The sequence below is a fragment of the Phaethon aethereus genome (genome assembly GCF_964289735.1).
Source record: "Phaethon aethereus genome assembly, chromosome: 1".
Classification (NCBI taxonomy): Eukaryota; Metazoa; Chordata; class Aves; order Phaethontiformes; family Phaethontidae; genus Phaethon; species Phaethon aethereus.
This window is the reverse complement of record NC_138575.1, coordinates 89,405,613-89,424,833: the sequence shown is the minus strand read 5'-3', so window position 1 is coordinate 89,424,833 and position 19,221 is coordinate 89,405,613. Positions and strand designations below refer to the sequence as shown.

Here is a 19,221-nt window from a genome sequence, read left to right as displayed (position 1 = left end):
AGGCATTGGTTGGATGGTCGCATCCAGAGGGTAGTGGTCAATGGCTCAATGTCCATATGGAGATCAGTGATGAGTGGTATCCCTCAGGGGTCTGTACTGGGACGAGTACTCTTTAATGCCTTCATCAATGACATAGACAGTGGCATCAAGTGCACCCTCAGCAAGTTTACAGATGACACTGAGTGGTGCGGTTGACACACCTGAGGGATGCGATGCCATCCAGAGGGACCTGGAAAAGCTCAAGGAATGGGCCTGTGTGAACCTCATGAGGTTCAACAAGGCCAAGTGCAGAGTCCTACACCTGGGTTGGGGCAACCCCCAGTATCAGTACAGGCTGGGGGATGGGGAGTAGCCCTGCTGAGAAGGACTTGTGGGTACTGGTGGAGGAAAAGCTGGACATGAGCCAGCTATGTGCGCTCACAGCCCAGAAGGCCAACGGTATCCTGGGCTGCATCCAAAGCAGCGTGGCCAGCAGGTGGAGGGAGGTGATTCTGCCCCTCTGCTCTGCTCTCGTGAGACCCCCACCTGGAGTCCTGCATCCAGCTCTGGAGCCCTCAGCACAGGAGAGACTTGGACCTGTTGGAGTGGGGCTAGAGGAGGGCCCCAAAATGATCAGAGGGATGGAACACCTCTCCTGTGATGACACGCTGAGAGAGTTGGAGTTGTTCAGCCTGGAGAAGAGAAGGCTCCAGGGAGACCTTACTGCAGCCTTCCAGTACTTAAAGGAGGCTTACAGGAAAGACGGGGACAGACTTTTTAGCAGGGCCTGTTGCAACAGGACAAGGGGTAATGGTTTTAATCTAGAAAGAGGGTAGATTTAGACTAGGTATTAAGGAAGAAATGTTTCACAATGAGGGTGGTGTGTTTCACAGGCACAGGTTGCCCAGCGAGATGGTAGATGCCCCATCCATGGTAACATTCAAGGTCAGGTTGGACGGGGCTCTGAGCAAGCTGATCTAGTTGAGGATGTCCCTGCTCACTGCAGAGGTGTTGGACTAGATGACCTTTAAAGGTCCCTTCCACCCCAAACTATGACTCTTTTAAGTACTGAGTTGTGGCCAGGACTCTGGACTAGGAGGTTTAACTTGCATTCTGGCACTGCCTCCTTGCACAAGTCATTGCTTCTTGATTCCATGCCTGTAAAAGCATTAGCAAGGATATTGCCTGGTATTACCTGGGTGCTGTGGGGATACTGGCCAGCACAATAATTTATTCAGGTACAACATGCAGGTGGAGAGAGACTGAACAAAAGCAGAAAGAATTAGTTTCCTACTTAATGGGACAATTTCACGTGCTATGGTGCTTTGCTAGATAAAAGACTTAAGGTGGAGAACAGTTGGAAGCAGGAGAAGAGATGGTTGAGGCAAGAGCTTACTAGGTTTAACTCTTGAATGTATCAGGACAGGAGATAAAGTCCAGGCATAAGACAGAGCAGATAAAACAAATACCCTAAATGATGGGAAAACTCAGAGGTAGTGGTAGAGTATCCCATGTGCTTCAAAAAAACTCTTTAACCTCAGTGCTTGACCTGCTGCTTTCTACTGGACTTAACATGTTTATCCATCTGCATTCTGGTCCAGGCTCTGAGACTCAGAGTGCATGGGGTGCCTGGTTGAAGGCAGCATCACTTCAAATAACTTTAAACAAATCATGTACCCTGCCAGTGCTATTCTCAGATAGCTGGTCCGAGAAGACTCCTAGATGGCCTGAGGGATGCCCGAGTGACACCTGACTCTAGCGAAAAACAAAAGATCTTTCATATAACCTACAGGTCCTGGTGTGTACATCACTCTCAGTCCTGTGTGCGGAGGTGGCTGCTTCACCCGAAACCTGTCAGAAAGAGAAGAGAATCAGTTTGCCAGAAACTGTTGCTGGCAGGCAGAAGGCACTGCTGGGAAGCAGGCCATCTGCTCTTCCTCTGCCTGTGCAAATGACAGCAGAATTTGATAGCTCATCCTTCCTGTCAGAACATACAACTTGGGCTACAGTGGTATTCCTAGGCTTTTCGCCCAGCTCAGGTTTCTAACAAAAAAACCCAAAGGAACAGATTAATGGGCCAAAGTAGTGTCCAAAGAGCTCGTTACACTGCCTGGTCCTTACAACTGAATATGAAACATCAGCATTCTAAGCCTGCATACACAAAGGAAGCTGAAATCAAAGTTATATCTTCTTGGCAAACATCTGTGTGTTGCACACCCGGAATCCTTAAAGATCTTTCTTTAATGCCCCTTGAAGTGATTCTATTGCAGGAGGCATGATACTGGTATAAATTTTGTGTAAATCTTCTTTAATTTCATGTTACCCACTAAGCCAGTAGTTTAACTTCTTTATTTCTCGCTGATTGTCTCACATCTGTGCAGTTCTTTTGTGCATGCAACTTCCACTGTTAAGATCTCTCAAGATGATTAAAGCAGATATGACCTCTTTTGCATGGCTCTGGACTTTATCCTGTGGTTTTCATTTCCACCTGAAGAACATTTACCCAGCATGCACTTGGACCAGAAGTTGTTAAAGGAAAGGCCGTAGAAGAGGCATTCCTAGTATATGGCTCCATCATATAGAAAGTTCTGGCAGACTTATGAACTGGCTGTCAGAATTCCTGTATTTTCTCTGGAGTGCTAGCTGTTATGAGAGACTGGATTTGATTTTTGTCAGGATGTCCCAACAAGTTCAGGCTAGGGTAGGGACAGTTTGGAAGGCACATAATTAACGACTGACTCTGTCATGGAAAAGTTTTGGCTTCAGCATGAGGCAAACATGGCTCAGAATTGCCTACTATTAGCCCTACCCCTGCTCTCAGCATGTTCTGCTGTCATTCAGCAGCTAGTTCACTTCGCTCTCCTCTCAAAGTATCAAATAAAAGTGATAAAAGATAATCTGGATTTATCAGAATCAGGGTGGTATTTTCCTTGATTGTCTACATATAATGCCCTGGCATGAGGAAAAAAAAATAAAATTGTAATGTGCACATCTTGAGCTCTAGGATGTTGGTATGTGATCTCCTGATTTATCATGGCATGCCCCATGATGCTTAAATGTGCATTAAAGGAAAACATGTCTCTTTGAGGCCATATCTAACTAGGCTGATTTAAAAACAAAAACCTCTGCCATTCATCCTGACGGAAGAAGCTGTACAGTGGTCTCTCAGCTGGTCTTGAACAAATTTCTAAAGTTCCTAGTTGGCTGAGTACCCACAAGAGATCATGATGATCTCAGCAGGGCAAGGCTCCTGTGAGCACCTCTTTTGATGATAATTAGCTACCTGAGAAGGAGGAACAACAAATGCTTATTTCATTCCAGCACTGTAGTACCACAGTAGAGGGATGCTGTGACTGCTGAGATGATAGTGTCACTCTGACACTTCTTTCAACTCTCTTCAAAAAGAGGGTATCAAACTGTAGGTCCCCTGCATCCAGAAAAGGGAAGTTTGGCAGGTGCTTGCTCATGTGAAGGGTGCTCCAAAGAAACAGCATCCAGAAGCTGCAGCACATCAGGGCGATAAGACTTGCACACAAGCCCAAGAATGTTTAATGCCCTCATTACTGTTTTCCTTAACCAGTTCTAATGTTGCAGGAAAACTCAAAAACTATTTATCACTAGTTCTAAGAAAGGGAACTAGCTTTTGAATGACCTAGACCAACATGACAGTAGGATGTTTATTTCCATGCTTCCAGTTAGCTTCCCTCTCCTGAGACCTGTGGGTCTAGCAGAAGAAAGGCCCATAATAGGAATGGTCCAAGCCTGGCTTGCTCTGTTTCCAAAAGAACAGTATATAATTGTCTCTTGGGACAGATGGATGAGATAGATTGCCCTAAATAGCAGCTTTCAGTTAACTGCTAAATTGTTCTGCCTGGAGAAGAGATGGCTCCAGGGAGACCTTATTGCAGCCTTCCAGTACTTAAAGGGGGCTTACAAGAAAGATGGGGACAGACTTTTTCACAGGGCCTATAGCGATAAGACAAGGAGTAATGGTTTTAAACTCAAAGACGGCAGATTTTTGACTAGATATAAGGAAGAAATGTTTCACAATGACGGTGGTGAAACACTGGCACAGGCTGCCCAGAGAGGTGGTAGATACCCCATCCCCGGAAACATTCAAGGTCAGACGGGGCTCTGAGCAACCTGATCTAGTTGGGGATGTCTCTACTCATTGCAGGGGGTTGGACTAGATGACCTTTAAAGGTCCCTTTCAACCCAAAGATTCTGTGAAATAAACTAAGAACCTCTCCAGCTGCAGGAGGTAACTGAGGATAGGTGGGAGTGAGAGGCTGACATTGGAAAACTTTGGTGGGAATAGCTATCTTAGAATACAGGAATTTAAAAAGCTTGGTTTTGGCTTTGGGGCTTTTGAGCCATCTGAAATGAAAGCTTTCCACCAAGTACTGCAATTCTTGAATTCATCTGGTGGAGTTATAACCATTCAAATGAATCTATTTTGGAGTGACAAACCTTAGGTGGAAACCCAGATGCTGTAAGAACTTAGCATCATAGAATCATTTAGGTGGGAAAAGAGACCATTGCTGCTCCTTTACGCTAAAAAGCAAGGTACTTATAGCACAGATAAGGGGAGTTGAGCAAACTGAGTGGAAAGAATATGCTTTGCCCTCTTTTCTGCCACATGTATGGCACCTGGGAGGACAGGGGTCATAAGCACACCTGCCTGAATGCCATTAAAGTAAAACCACTGGAACTGCTGGTGCAGCAGTGAGTGAATGAACATATGTGCAGTCACTCAGAAGGGGAATTCTAGTACAAAAAAGCAGTCACAAGCATTTTCTTACTGTATTTATATATTCTTTAAACTGCAGCTGGGTAAATATAATTTCCTGTGATGATTGTCTCTTGCCCTGCATGACAAAGCTGCTGGACTGCAGACCTAGAAATGGACTTAACTTATCCTCACCTCATTGGAACAGAGCGCAGTGCTGTTTTGTCCCACGCACTAACAGGGGTGACACTGAGGAAGGGAAATATGTGCACAAATAAATGCTTTAAATGTCCTCATCCTCTGTTCCCAGTGTCATCACTGGAGCTGCTTCTCAATGCAGCCGAAGCCATGTGTCTGCCTGAATACAGCTGCACCCATTTAGATCATCTGACTTGCAGCATCCAGCAACATTTCCCAAAGCCAAATGTAATACTGGTTACCATGAAAGACTTTGTTCTCTCAACCTGAGAACATTAATAAGAAGGAGTAATTCATCTGTGATGGGCCAGGACTATGCATACAGGACCTGCTGCTCCTTGCTGCTTTCCATCTTCGTAATAACACTAATATGCAAATAATGCTGAAGTATTTCTAATATTATCTCCTCTTATCTATCCAGTTAGTCATTATCAAATCATTCCAAATATAAAAATACCATTTGTCATCTCATGTTAATCAGATAAAAAGGTTGACAATTAACAAGGAATGCATATTTGGACAGTTAAAACCCAAGGTACTAAAAATTCAAACTAACCTTGAGAAGTTCACACCAACATTCTTCAGGATCACAGTGGCTGCATAGGTGCAGCCTTCCTTTAGGACTCCAAGCGTCACTCTGGGTGGAATGAGATGGAAGCCACTAAGATGCTGTCTTGTTGTCGCAAGAGAAGATGTGTTGACCTTTCCTGCGACAGGATCTTCTATCTTTACAAACAGAATTAAAATTTTAGACAGTAGAGAAAGTTGGTGGCTATCAAGTTAGGTTCAGAGTTACTTAACCTACATCTGATCTCTGTCCACGCATTCTGAAGAATTACAGAAAGACATTCTAAGTTGAGTAAAAAAACTGAAGAGGCACTTTGAATATTGTCCGAAAATTTATATTCGTTTGAGTTTTCAGACATTAAGCCGCTGAAATGTGTCAGAGGGAATGGGGGAAGCTCTACTCTTTTGGAAATCAGAGCTTTCCTGTGGGTGCCTGGTGCGGAACTATGCTTTTGGCACATGAGTTTGTCCTAGCAGTTGAGAGGAAGGGTCCTTTTAGAATTGCCAGTAAACTTATATATAAATTGCAACCACTGCATTTCAGTAAACATATTCAAAATATCTTCCAGTATTGCTCCAGAGTGAAGATTTTATACAAAAGAGATGACTGAGAGGATATTAATGTTAACAAAAAATAATGTTATCTTACCTTTTTATTTGGTATGGAGTTTGGTTTTCTCCCCTGAAGGGATGATGGTAATTTCACTTTCTCTTTTCTTGGCTGTCCTGCAGCATTCACCAGCAGACTCTGAACTTTACGTTGAAAGGGTGTCTCTTGTGATCTTGTAGCCTTATTTATGTCTGGAAAGGAAAAATTTCCAAAAGCACAAAAATACTAAGCATCAGATTCAGCCTAATTCTTGTTCAGATAAGATTTTATTTTCTATGAAAGCATTTGATTAAAGGGCAGAAGAATCGGTCTCATTTTTATTGAAGAGGTCAAGAAATGCGTTAAGAAACCCCCTAATAGTAGCAAGTAATGAAAATTTAACTAGTAAGTAAAGTTGTACTGTAATTCTTAGAACTAATTAGTTGGAAGCATCTCAGTGGAAACTCACAATGAAGATATAAACACCTGTGAAAGTGATTAAAAACAGAAGAGGAGGTACAAACCCCCAAGCACTAAAATCAGACTTGAGGACATTACTATTCCAAAGGCATTCCAATGATCAGTTGTGCAGAAACACCCAGGATGGTCAAGTCAAATCTGTATGTCCATGTGACAATAAATTCCAGTCCAGGCCCCACAGCAGTACAGCTCTGCCAGCACAACGAACTAGGAAGCCCTGCCTCTGAGCAGGATTTATTGCCTTGAATGCAACCATTCACTCATATGGATGACCTGTATGCTTCTGACTCTGAGGTTCTCTGGGGCTAAGATGATCTTGGCTCTCTTTTCATGTTTGAGCTGTGCTCTACTGCATAATGGATATAGACTGAGCACAGGGATGGCCAGAGCAACTTAGGTCTAAATACAACTTCTTTCGCTTGACAGCCTAAGGCTCAGGTAGTTTATTGTGAAGTCTGATAACCTCTGAAAGGAAAACACAAGACAATTACGGTGGCTGTCTTCTCACCAAAGGTCGACTTCTAGATCAGTATTTTGCACAGAATAGAATTGTTTTTTCTCAGTTTGGACTACAGGCACTGTCTAGCTAAATCTGGAATGCTAAATCTGCTCAGTTAGTCATTGTGAGGGGGCAGAAATGTTATTTGAGAATAGCATCTTCTCTAGATTCTCTAGATTCCCCTCTTATTTCCAGACAACATAACTGCTGGTGGTAGAGAGAGCCCTTCCCATCTACACAGCAAATGGCTCAGAGCTTATTAAAAAAAGCTAAGCATGGACATTAGGGAAAAAACATTAGCATTTCTTGTTTTGCCTAAACGTAAGCAACATTTATGCTGTGACGTTAGAAGCTAGCGTAGTTTTGGCATCTCCCTCTCCACTCTGCCCCCCCCCTCACGTGAGAGCCAAAGGTTGGGGCTAATTAAAGCAGACTGGTGGCTCTCCAGTGGTGATCATCCAAGGCTGTCACCGCAAGCAGATGCAGAAACAGCGTGAATGACAGTAGATATAGCACGGAAAGCAAAACTGAATAGAGATGTTTAAATGGCAAGGACCATTTAAGCTCCACAAACTCTGTTCTAGAGTCTTCTGTTACAGGCCTTAATGAGCAGGAAAAATTGGCTTGTGCAAATTTTTGTAGTAGAGAAATTACGTCTTGGCTTTGTCTGCAGTTCTACCATTCCCATCTTCCCATGTTGTTATAGCAACCTCCTAGGGTGAAGGATAGAATCTCTCCCATTAGTTTTATACTTCTCTCCCTTTCTGCCAGTCTTGCATTCAGAATGCTGAACAGAAATAGGTAGATTTAAATTTCTATTATAAGTATTTGTCAACAGTTATAAGAAGACAGATATTAACCTGCTCCAAACTACGTTCTGGAAGGCAGCTTTACCTGTTGTGCTGCTGGAACTTTCGTTTTGTTTTGAATGAGCCTGCAGCTGAAGGCCAGGTGAAGGTAAGGAATCTCTCATGGTATTGAGACATTCAGATGCTAAAGGGAAAATCATGGAATACTGTGACAAGTGTTTTTCATCATCATCATAATTTACATAAACACATGTAAAAAAACCACAAAGTCTTTGGCACTTTAATTTAGACAAGCTTTGAAAGCTGTCTACATAACCATGAGAGGCTAGGTAAATTCACCATGTGACATTTTGCTCCACTGGGCAACAGGGATCAAAAATGCATATCTTATGATTAGTCATTTCTTGTTCTCTGGCAAACTGAGCAATAAGCCATAAAGGGCTAATGGACAATCCAACACAGGTCTTCTGGTGATTGCAATACAGTGATTGCAAAATGAGGAAATATGGGATTTAGTGAGTGTCTTAAAAAGCCCCATGGAGGGCTGCTTTCCTGATATGGTTCATTGCTCTGTATGACTTTTAATCTCACTATGTGATTTCAGTAACTTCTCAGGGCTGCTTTGCAAACAGAACTGAAGTATTCCTCTCAATGCTGTAAGACTCAAGCCTAAGATGATGGTTCATTCTTTCACTGGTTCCTGTCATCTAGTCACAGCTTTTTCCCTCCTATATCCTCCAGATTACCCTTAGCCTGCATGTTTCCTATTCCGTATCGCTTTTGCCCCAGTCCCCAAGCTGCCCCACTTACCATTGAGTTCCATCTCCCTTTTTTTCCCCTACAGTCATATTAGTCTTTTTCCAAACTTGGCCTCCTCAGTTCTTGCTCACCCATCCCTAATATTGTTTATTTCATTAAAGTTTTTCTTGAGCATTTTGCATCCATCCACCCTTCATTAATAGCACAGTTCAGCTTTGCATCCAAAGCCTATGGTGCTTCCACATTCAATGATGTCTGCAAAGGCTCCTTTAACACACTAAATATAGAAGTCTCCTATACCACATATTAGTGGATTAACCAGGAACATTCCCAGATACTGGAAAATGCTAATTTATACCGTTAACTTGTTAGAACACTGGTATGATATTGACTGTGCAAGTTAGCAGTATCCCCAAAAACACTCTTGGGTACACAAGTTTTGGGCAGGGAAAAGGCCATCTTGTTTTGGGAGACTGGATTTACATAGCCTACTCCCATACTGGTGGATCTCAATGTCAGGGAATGCTGCTGTGTGTGTTCCATGCACCAGAAAAGATATAGCCATTGTGGTCCAAGTAGTTCATGTATCAAAATGACTGGGAATACATGGGGTCAGATAATGTTGTCTTAAATTTGACTGCAATATGAAATGAGACAACTGGATGAAACAATGGAAAAGATACTAAAATGTTGCCAGACAGTAGATTAGATTACCTTTACTGGGTTTTTTGATCGTCTCTAGAGGGAAATTCTTACTTTCTTTTTTTTGAACTGAAGGAAGTTCCATAGACAGTGCTTCCACATCAGGAATCTAGAGAAAAGTAAGAAAGAGGGCTTAGATCTTCCAGTGAAACACTTAGGAAAAAACCCATCAGACAACTCCTTTCCCTTGCACAAGAAAAAAAAAGAAAAAGAAAAAAAAGAAGAAAAAAAGAAGAAAGAAAAAGAAAAGAAAAAAAAGAAAAAAGGAAAAAAATGGAAAGAATTTAAAAAGGAGAAAAAAGAAAAAAGGAGAACAGGAGAAAAGGGGAAAAAAGGCAGAAAAAGGCAGGAAAAAAGGGGAAAAAGGGAAAAAAGGCAGAAAAAGGCAGAAAAAAGGGGGAAAAAGGGAAAAAAGGGGAAAAGGGGAAATAAAGCCAGGAAAAGAGGAAAAAAAGGAAAGGGGTGCAAAGGAAACAAATAAGCAGAACCAAAGTGGTAACTATAAAAAAGATATACATAAGTATAACTCAGATTCCAAAGTACATTTTTGAGAATGCTTTATGCATTTACAACATTTATCAGATGAGATTACAACAGGCAAGTTCCCAAGGCCACCTTTAACCCAGGAGGGTTAGTCTTACTAATTCCCTTCCTAGTTAGCAGAGAGGTGTTTGAGGGTTAAGTGAAAAGAACCTGAGGTTCAGTTTCTGCTCTGAATCACACTCTCTCCAAAGTTTATGTAAGGAATCCACAGAGTTTGTACTCAATAACATGTAACATATCCAAGATGTTTCCTTTGACAAGGACATATAATTCCCAGTATTAATTCTGCCACGACTGTTCTCTGTAATGGTTTCTTGAGATAAATCGAGGCTGAGATGTAAACCCACAACCATCTATGTAGGAGTATGGCAGAAACTATCTGGCCTAGCACAACAAACTCATCCAGTTTTCAGCTACATTACCTTTCTCAGGAAAAACTTCTTGCCGAATTCTGATTCAAAATATGGAGGAATTATTTTCTTTCTTATTGCCATTAAGGACTTCTTTTCTTCATCAAGTTCTTTTCTAGGTAAGTTTTAACATTGTTGGTAAGGAAAAGAAAGAAAAAAGCATTATAACTGAGTTCACCTTGCTTTTCAGTATTATGTTTAAAACACTAAGGAATGGAATTGATAAAGGCAAGTGGATTTTTTTTTTCCTGGTTAATCACATCAAACAATATTCTTATAATTGGCAATTTTCTCAGTGATCAATCAAGAACGGTCTGGTATGCACAGACAATGTCCTCCTCTGATATGGAAGATATGATTTATGGAGGGGCTGATCAAAATGCATGTGGACAGTGGGTTGGCTACTATAAAAAGCTCCTCCTCAAAACATGCTCCAGTTTTTCCAAATCTTCTGGAACATGTCTGAGACTTCCAATAGTGTCTTTGCAACCTTCCAATAAACATTTAAATATGAGAATTGGTATTTCAGATGCATTGCTAAAATTTCTAACACAAAATTAATCTAATTTCCTTATTTTATCACAGAAAAGCTTGATGACTCTGTGGATACAGAAAAAGCTTTTCAAACTCCTGAAGGTAAAATTCACCAGAGTAAAGACCAGTTACGTTTTCAGCTTGATTTAGTCCAATTTTACACTACTATAGTTTCACTGACTTGCAGGGTCTAATATCAGCTATGAAATTATCACTCAACTGTATTGAGAGTTTTGACATTGGCCTTAGAGCCAGAATTGCACATGATGTTCTTGGGTGCTGGCTACTCAGACGTATATCTTTAAAGTAATTCTTTAAATAATATGCAAAACAGTCTAAAATACTATATTAAAATAGAAATCTGAAATTATAAAAGTGTTTTTTGTCTCATGCAAGTCAGAGAGTAATTAAGAAGTATGAAAGAGAACTTAGTTTTCAATTGCTATTTAATCTTTCACAAAAATAAGAAATAAAAATTAAGTTTCTGATCATTGTATTAGTTCATCACCACTTCAAGTTATTCTGTTTAATCTAAGAAATAGTGAATGACCAAAATAGCTGTCAATACAATTATTTTAATTTCATTGTGAATGAATGTATGTTACTGATAGCTTTCTCTATGTTAATCCTAGGCCATGTATCAGGTTGTTCTATTTCAACATAAATTAAATGCATATTTTTAATTCTGTAAATTTAAACAGTCATTCTTGGATTACACTGAGAAATTTTACATTCTATCAGATTCACAAAGTCCTTACCTCTGGAACTGAAAATGATAGTGGTTTTAACGCGCAATGCTTAAATGAGATGGTTTTGAGTGGTACTAAAGAAGTATATAATGCAGCAATATAATTACATCTCTCCATAGAATAAATGTCTGTAAATTTACTTTCCAAAAATCGTATTTTTCTCTCAATTAATAGTGGCTTTGAGATTACTTCTGTTTTTTTTTTCAAATGCTTTTGTGAATTACCATATCTGCAGATTGAAATCCAGTGACTTTCAATTTACACCTGAGCAGAAATTCTCACGAAAATTCATCTACCTGATTGTGAAATGTACATTTTCAGCAGTATATGCTGTTTCAAAGCATCTATATAGATTTTTTTTCCTTGGACTCATCAAATAGCTTCAACATTCATCAGTGGGAGACAAAGGGCAATTTTTTACAAATTTGAGAGCAAGTGAAATCAAGTAGATTAGAATTATAATTCAGGGTCAGTCTTAAATACAACTTCCAGTGTTACAAAGATTTTTATGTTTATACACATACACATGCACACATACATTTCCTCCTGTAAAAGCACCTATAATCTGATTATATCCAATTATAGCATCTGCCTCAGAACTCCCATATAATATATATGGGGAAATGGAGAAATACTTTACAAACGGGCAATTGCCAAAGTAGAACATTCAAATGTGGCAAAACAGGACTTGCTTTAGTAAGGCATTGATTTTTAAGGTGACCCTAATCTTAAGGTTCTTCTTAAAAAGTTTACCTACTGTCCACATGTTTTACCTCCTAAAATGTCCTCAGAAAGGCAGCTGCATTTCCGAGGTGTAAACCTTATGGTTTACATATAAAGTGCAGTGTATCCTGCACTTTATAGTGCACTCCACAATGAAGCAGGGAGGGACGGAAGACTGAACAATCAAGTGAGAAAACAGTGGATATGGCAGGTGAGCAAAGGGGTGATGTGAACAGAAGGGACATCACAATCAACAAAACAGGGCTGAAGTGGGTCACACCAAGCATATGCATGTAAATAAGGAATTGCCTATGGGCTAGCATTATGGGGAATGTTTTCAGACTCCTTCTGGGCAATTGGCACGGCTGGCTGCCTCTCTGAAATGCCTGTACACTACTGCACGCAGCACAGGTAACAAACAGGAGGAATTATAAGTCTGTGTGCGCTTCCGGTGCTATGACCTCATTGGTATCACAGAGAAGTGGAAGGATAGCTCACACGAATGGAGTGCTGTGAGGATGGATACAAGCTCTTTAAGAAGGGCAGGCCAAGAAGGCAAGGAGGGGAAGCTGCCCTGTATGTAAGAGAGCAGCTGGGAAGCATGGGGCTCTGCCTGGGGATGGGTGATAAGCCAGTTGAGAGCTTATAGGTTAGTATTAGTGATCAGACCAACATGGATGACATTGTTGTGGGTGTCTGCTATAGACGAGCTCGTCAGAAGGAAAAGGTAGATGTGGCCTTCTTCAGACACCTGGAAGAAGTCTCACATTCATAATACCTGGTCCTCATGGGGGACTTAAGCCACCCCACCCACCACTGGAAAGCAGCCCTGCAGAGAATAACCTAGGAGTCTTGGTGGACACCAAATTGAACATGAACCAACACTGTGCTCTTGCAGCAAAGATGACCAACGGAATCCTGGACTGCATGAGGAGGAGTGTTGTCAGCAGGTCCAGGGAGGCAGGGAGGTGAACCTTCCCCTCAGCACTAGTGAAACCACCTCTGAAGTACTGTGTCTGGTTCTCAACTCCCTGATACGTGAGAGAGATGGACTTACAGAAGCAAGTCCAGAGAAGGGCCACAAAGATTAATAAGAGCTTGGAGCATCTTTCATATGAGGAGAGGCTGAGAGAGCTGGGACTGTTTTGCCTTGAGAAGCTTTGAAGCTTCTCAAGCTTCAAAGACATATGTCTGGGTTTCTATTTGAAAAATCAGCTGGGATTTGTAGAATACCTGAATGCTAACCTAAAGCGTCGGCATTTGAAAATAGTAATATAACTTATTTTCCATGCTGGTGGCAGAGTCAGAAAACAGAACACAAGATTTCTGACTTCAGCCTTGTTATAAATAGTGTAAGTTAATAGCAACACTGCTAGGTTCTGAAAAAATGAGAGCAAGTTACACCATCCATTCAGCATTTCTGTAGCAGTAAACACCTCATTATTTGCTAGCAAACCACTGGACCGTTACACAAGACCTCATGAAATCAGTATCAGTCTTTACAAAAACAGACTTAAGTTGACTCTTAAAATCATGAACTTTCTGTCCTACCTGTGCTCTTCTAGTCTGCTCTGCCACTTGGACACTGGTGTTACTCCTTCTGGGCTGAATGATCAGGGAAGAAAAAAGTAGTGAAAATGAGAAAACTAGCATAATGTTTTATAAGCACAAAAATATTTACAAGATAATCCTGGAAAGAAAATGCTCTTTATGAAAGTCTGTTATATTAACATCTCAGGTGACTCCTGACTTGGACTTGTATGGTTTGCAGCAAAATTGTTCGCTCGTATCTGCGTTTTTATTATATTACTCAATCAAAGAAACCCTCAAAATCCTTCTCCAACAAATGTTAAAGTACCTTTGAGATAAGGAAAGAGAGGCACAGAGGGGCAAAATAATCACAGGGAAAGCTACTAAAACATTGCTGTATCTATATAGAGATCTAGGTCCCAGTCCTTAATGACAGAGCACATTGCCTTGCCTGTGTGCTTGGTTCCATCCTTTGTTATTTATATTAGTATCAGTTCTCACTGGTCTGTCCTACCTGAACTGCTGTTGGTCCTCTCTTTGGGTAGTGATTGTCTCCTCTGTGTGACATTGGTGATGAGAAGCCACTGCCTGTTCATACAGCTCAGTTATGTGAGCTGTAAGGTAAAGAGTATTATGGAATGTGCATGTTCTGCAAAGCACTGCTAAGTGTAATGAATAATAAACAAAGAAGGATAGATTTTTAATGCGTCTTTCTGTCACTTGATGAAAACCTACAGATTTTATTAGCGTGAGGGAAGAGGAAGAGAGAACTTAATTCTAAAATCAAGTTCAGAACATTAAGAGATAGGAAATTAGTTCAATTCAAGGTAGAAAGGATGAGAAGCAGATTACATTTATACCCCTACCTTGTATTCCCTGAAATATCTTTTTGTGATTTCAAGATACAAATCAAATACCAGTGAATAGGAAAAGTTGTTGATATTCAGCCATCTTCTGATTGGGGAGCAACATTCCATGTCTCTATCCCCAGCTGAAGAAAATAATGTAGGTTTTCAGGGACCTTTATTGCTTTTAGCTTACTTAGGTTGTGCTCAAATGTGGCTATGAAGGAGCCATAGTCAACATTCTCATGGAAGCAACTACTAGTTCAATATGTGTCATGAAGAAAAGCCAATCTTTCCAAATTATAAGACTGTGACCAGCTCTGGGGCTTTACTAAAGACTTTCACTGTCCTCTGACATCTTCTATAAAATGTGTTGCTTACTTCATGCCTTGTACCCAACCAGTGAGTCCAAAGAAATTTCCTTGGTTGAAAACAAATTTCTGTGGCAAAACTTAGGAGATTTGAGTATTTGAGAAATATGGCCCTATTTGGTTATGACAACATCTCTTAGTGTTTCAGGAATTATGTAATTGCAAACTTCAAAATTAGGTTTTTTTTTCTGTGTCAGCTTTTTCACTGTAAAATATACTTTTATTTTCCCACTTTTTCTATTTTTGCCTCTCTTAAAGAGCTTCTCTTTCATACTGTCTTCTTCATTAATACTGGTATGTTACAAGTACACCTCCATTTTAATTACCTTTTTTAAATCAGGAAACTGTGTAGCAAGCATTTGTTGCAGCAGTTTCCATTTACATTGCATAGTGTGCTTTTTTTTTAACAGCAGAAACAGACTTGATAAGGTAGGAAGGGCAGGAAAATAGGGGCTGAGTACTATGGATTTTTCTGTGGGAAAGGCTTATGGATTTTTAAAAGAAACATACATCTTAATTTTCATTTGTACCTACTGAAAACATCAATTAATGTTAACAAGTATCTTATGTGAATTTCTGTTAAAGTTTTCAAGGCAAAACCAACACACTGTTCCATCTTTTCCCTCAGGCAAGACTGATGTAACCAAAACCCATGACCATTTGAGATCAGATTTTCAAATGTAATAAACAACCAGGACTCAATCAATTGCTTTGAAAAGTTGTCTGAAATGTTGATACTTGTATAAAACTGAGTGGTGTCACAGTTCTTATACCTGAAAAAACTCCCTATGTGTAGAAACGTGGGTCAAAATGACAAATGCACATGCCTAAACATAGGAAGTGTTTTTTTACAAATACTCAATCATTGATGCTAACAAGTTCCAATTACCCATGGAAATCATACTCAGAATAGAAGAGACAAAAGCATATACACAGCACATAGATGAATTCACCTTTATGTTCCTTCTTTAAAAATAATATTACAGTACTTTATAATTTACCATGTTATTTTACAATTTTAAAAAATAGATATTCAATTTTTATTACCTCTAGCACTGGAATCTTCAGATGACTTCTCCCAGTTAGGGAAGAACTGCAGTGAAGAAGGAATAACTGTGAACATGTGAGAAACAGACCTCACAACAGCACCATCCTGTTCAAAGGATTTCTAACCTAAACAAGTGTTATTGTGTTACCTCAGAATGCTACAAGAATGGAGGTATTTCAGTGTGATAGAAAACATGAGCTGGTGAAAAAGGAAATTAAGTACATTTTTCCTAGTCTAAACAGGTCTTTGTTTCCTTCTTGATGACCTAGTTCACAGATGGCTTCATATCTTATATGGTTGCTGTTTATTAAATTAGCAAATCCAGTTCGTATTCCAATGCAAATCCTTCTGCAAAGGATTTGAACCAGATCCAAAACTCATGGTCACAACAAGTCAAATGGGAAATGTGTTCAGGAATTTGTAGGCTTCATTACTGAAGCTGCTCTCTTGTGGTTGATCTACAGTAAAGTGTTTGAGGGGTAAGAGGCCCTAAACTAAGCTCTTTCCTTTATTCTTATGCTGTCCCTGAAGCAGTTAACTGGAAACCAGAGTTCCTGTGACCAGGCAGTCTAGGCTGTAACAGAGCTGGGAATTAGTGGAGACCTGAGAGGAGTGTGACACTGATTCCTGAGTCACAGCAGGTCCACAGCGGGACTCTACTGCTCAGAAGAGTTATCCAATGTGAAATCTGTACCTGGAAATGTGCTCATGGTAGCTGGGACAATTAACAATAATTAGTCACTAGACAAGTTCATTGGAACCAGCCAGCATGTGAGATTCAGCACCTGGATCTCATCAAAGCAAATAAATGTCTGCCTAGAGGATAGAGGCAGATGGGGTTACTGATAGATCGCTTCTCTCTCTTCCTCCTTCCAGAAAAGTTGTGAGCTCCATCCTGTTTTTTTTTGCTAGATGTTTCTTTTCTCTATTCTCTTTTTAAGACTTGTATGTCACTTGAAAGTACTGAGCAAAAATATATATATGAAAGCTTGTAATATCAAAAAATAGGCTTTAGTTTCAGCAAATTAAAATCCTAACTTGGCTAAAAAGTTCAGAGACCAATTCTAGAACTACATGGTGGTTTTTTAGGCTTGTACAGAAAAAAAAAAGTAAAGTTACAGATCTATTCAGAAAGCTGGGAAAAGGAAATTAACAGCATTTAAAACTGGAAAGATTTCACTCCTGATGTTTTTTCATGTTGAGACAAGGTTTAAAAGGTAGACTTTAAGGCTAAGATGAAGTTTTTTTGCTAAAATACACTGACTTTTGAAAGCTTGATAGATCATTGGAAGTGAATATTTAAACTAACATGGCTAGATATGGTATTTGAAATGCCAGATTATTTAATTCAATATGTTTGGATTCACTGTATGCATGTTATTTGATTAAACGGGAATAAAAGTATTTCCTAAATGAGACTAAAAAAGAAAAGTGTTTAAAAACATCTAAAAATCTAGTGTGTGAATTCACATTATGCAAGGTACCAAATTTAAAGGAAGGTGTAGGAAACAAATTACTTAAAGAACTGAAATAGAGCAAACTGATGACTCTTTGCATAAGATATAAGCAGTGTTTCTCTCATTCATCTTAATTCATTCCACCCACTTCTGCTTGTAGTTTTCTAATTTTGTATTACTACTCATCTCCCACTAACCTCATTGTTTCCTGCCCCAAGTCCCTCTTCCCCTATTTACCCCTCCCTTTTCTTTTCATGTTCTAACTATCTGTGCAAATTAGCAGAGTACATTTTCCAAAAAATATAAATGCTGCTCAGCAGTAATAACAATATTCCTCCAAATTGTTTTCATATTATCACAAAAGCAGGGTTTAAACTCTTATGGAGGTGGCTGCAGCTGAAATACAAGTCTCCCAGCTGCAATGACAACAGACTGGAAACATTCTCATCCTAATGTTGGGAGATATACACATTTCAGTAATTCTGGCCTGTGTGTCTGGGAATGTATCATTCTGCAGAGTCAAACTCTTAAACAGTCCTTCTCCAAAATGGCAGTAGTGCCATTCAGTAGCCCAGCTGAATATTGAGTGTGGCTCTGCTTTACCATTAAACTACAGCAGAGCTGGCACTGTGCTATCCCTAACATTTGCTATTTTATTAACAGATAACAATGTGTTTTAAGACTGACACTTCCAATGCAATATAATGTTTTTTTTGGAAAAAATAGTTTAAAATTGTATTTTTCTCACTGTAACCAGTTGAAGGAGACTTGCAGCATTCTCTTTTTCCTCTTCTGTTCTTGGTTCTTTTACATTCATCTCTTCCAGCTCATTTTCCTGCTTTAAAATGTTGTCTATATATTCCTGGTGGAATGACGAAAACAAACAAGAAAGATGCAGATGTTTTCTTTGCAGAAGTAGACTTAAAGGTCACATATACAGAGAAGAGAGTTTGTATAAGTAATGGACGTATACGCTCCTTCTCAATGTCATAAAGGCCCCTTCTGTGAATCTATGTGAATGTGTTATATATGTATCTAAAGGTTTGCATGAAGAAATAGTTTTTAAAAAACCCAACAGGTCAAAGAGAGGAGTACATGCTGAGAAGATAGCAGGTGAAAGCTTACCACAGACTAATCAACTCTGAAGACTAGCAATACTGTTGAATCTGCAAGAACTAATAGGCTAAGGACATCAAGAGTCTGCTGAATCTCTACCAGGCCACGAGCACACATCAGCATCCACAATGAACTGTGTGACTTGGACCATATCCAACAGCTATCTAGATGCCTCTGCTGCATCAGTGTGAACCCCTGCTTCTGAGCAGGCACGTAGCTTTGGCCTCCCACCTGTTGTACCAGCCAGGCAAGTACTAGTGAGCATGCAAGTGTTTGAGTCAACTATCTGACTGAATAAAGGAATGTGTTGAGTAAAGAGCTGCTATTAAGAGTAATCAATTATATTATTCAGGCCAGCTTAAGGAATAAAAGGTGTTCTCACAAACATTGTTTGTGATTTGTATCTCCCTCCTGTTTGATTTCCTACTAGGGAAAAGGAAATTTACAACATCATAATTGAAAAAATTACGTTCAGAAAAAAATATGAAAGTCTTTCCTTAGACAGATGTTTACATTTGTCAGAATCTCACTAAGTGCTACAGAAAAGAACACTTTTCCTTTCCCACACTGTTTTATGCTTTAGA

The 19,221-nt window shown here is 39.8% G+C and overlaps 1 protein-coding gene across 1 annotated transcript in view; it reads right to left on the bottom strand.

The window, feature by feature from the left end:
* The window catches only part of SPAG17 (sperm associated antigen 17), a gene marked incomplete at both ends in the record, with an annotated part of 115,938 nt that overhangs the window by 2,144 nt on the left and 94,573 nt on the right, over window positions 1-19,221 (bottom strand). Inside the window, 10 exons of the mRNA XM_082004477.1 lie at window positions 1,770-1,830; window positions 5,463-5,632; window positions 6,123-6,274; window positions 7,936-8,034; window positions 9,324-9,420; window positions 10,277-10,379; window positions 13,822-13,875; window positions 14,315-14,414; window positions 16,064-16,109; window positions 18,270-18,383. Of these exons, the coding sequence (XP_081860603.1) occupies window positions 1,770-1,830; window positions 5,463-5,632; window positions 6,123-6,274; window positions 7,936-8,034; window positions 9,324-9,420; window positions 10,277-10,379; window positions 13,822-13,875; window positions 14,315-14,414; window positions 16,064-16,109; window positions 18,270-18,383 (996 nt within the window). The remainder of the gene's footprint in view (window positions 1-1,769; window positions 1,831-5,462; window positions 5,633-6,122; window positions 6,275-7,935; window positions 8,035-9,323; window positions 9,421-10,276; window positions 10,380-13,821; window positions 13,876-14,314; window positions 14,415-16,063; window positions 16,110-18,269; window positions 18,384-19,221) is intronic.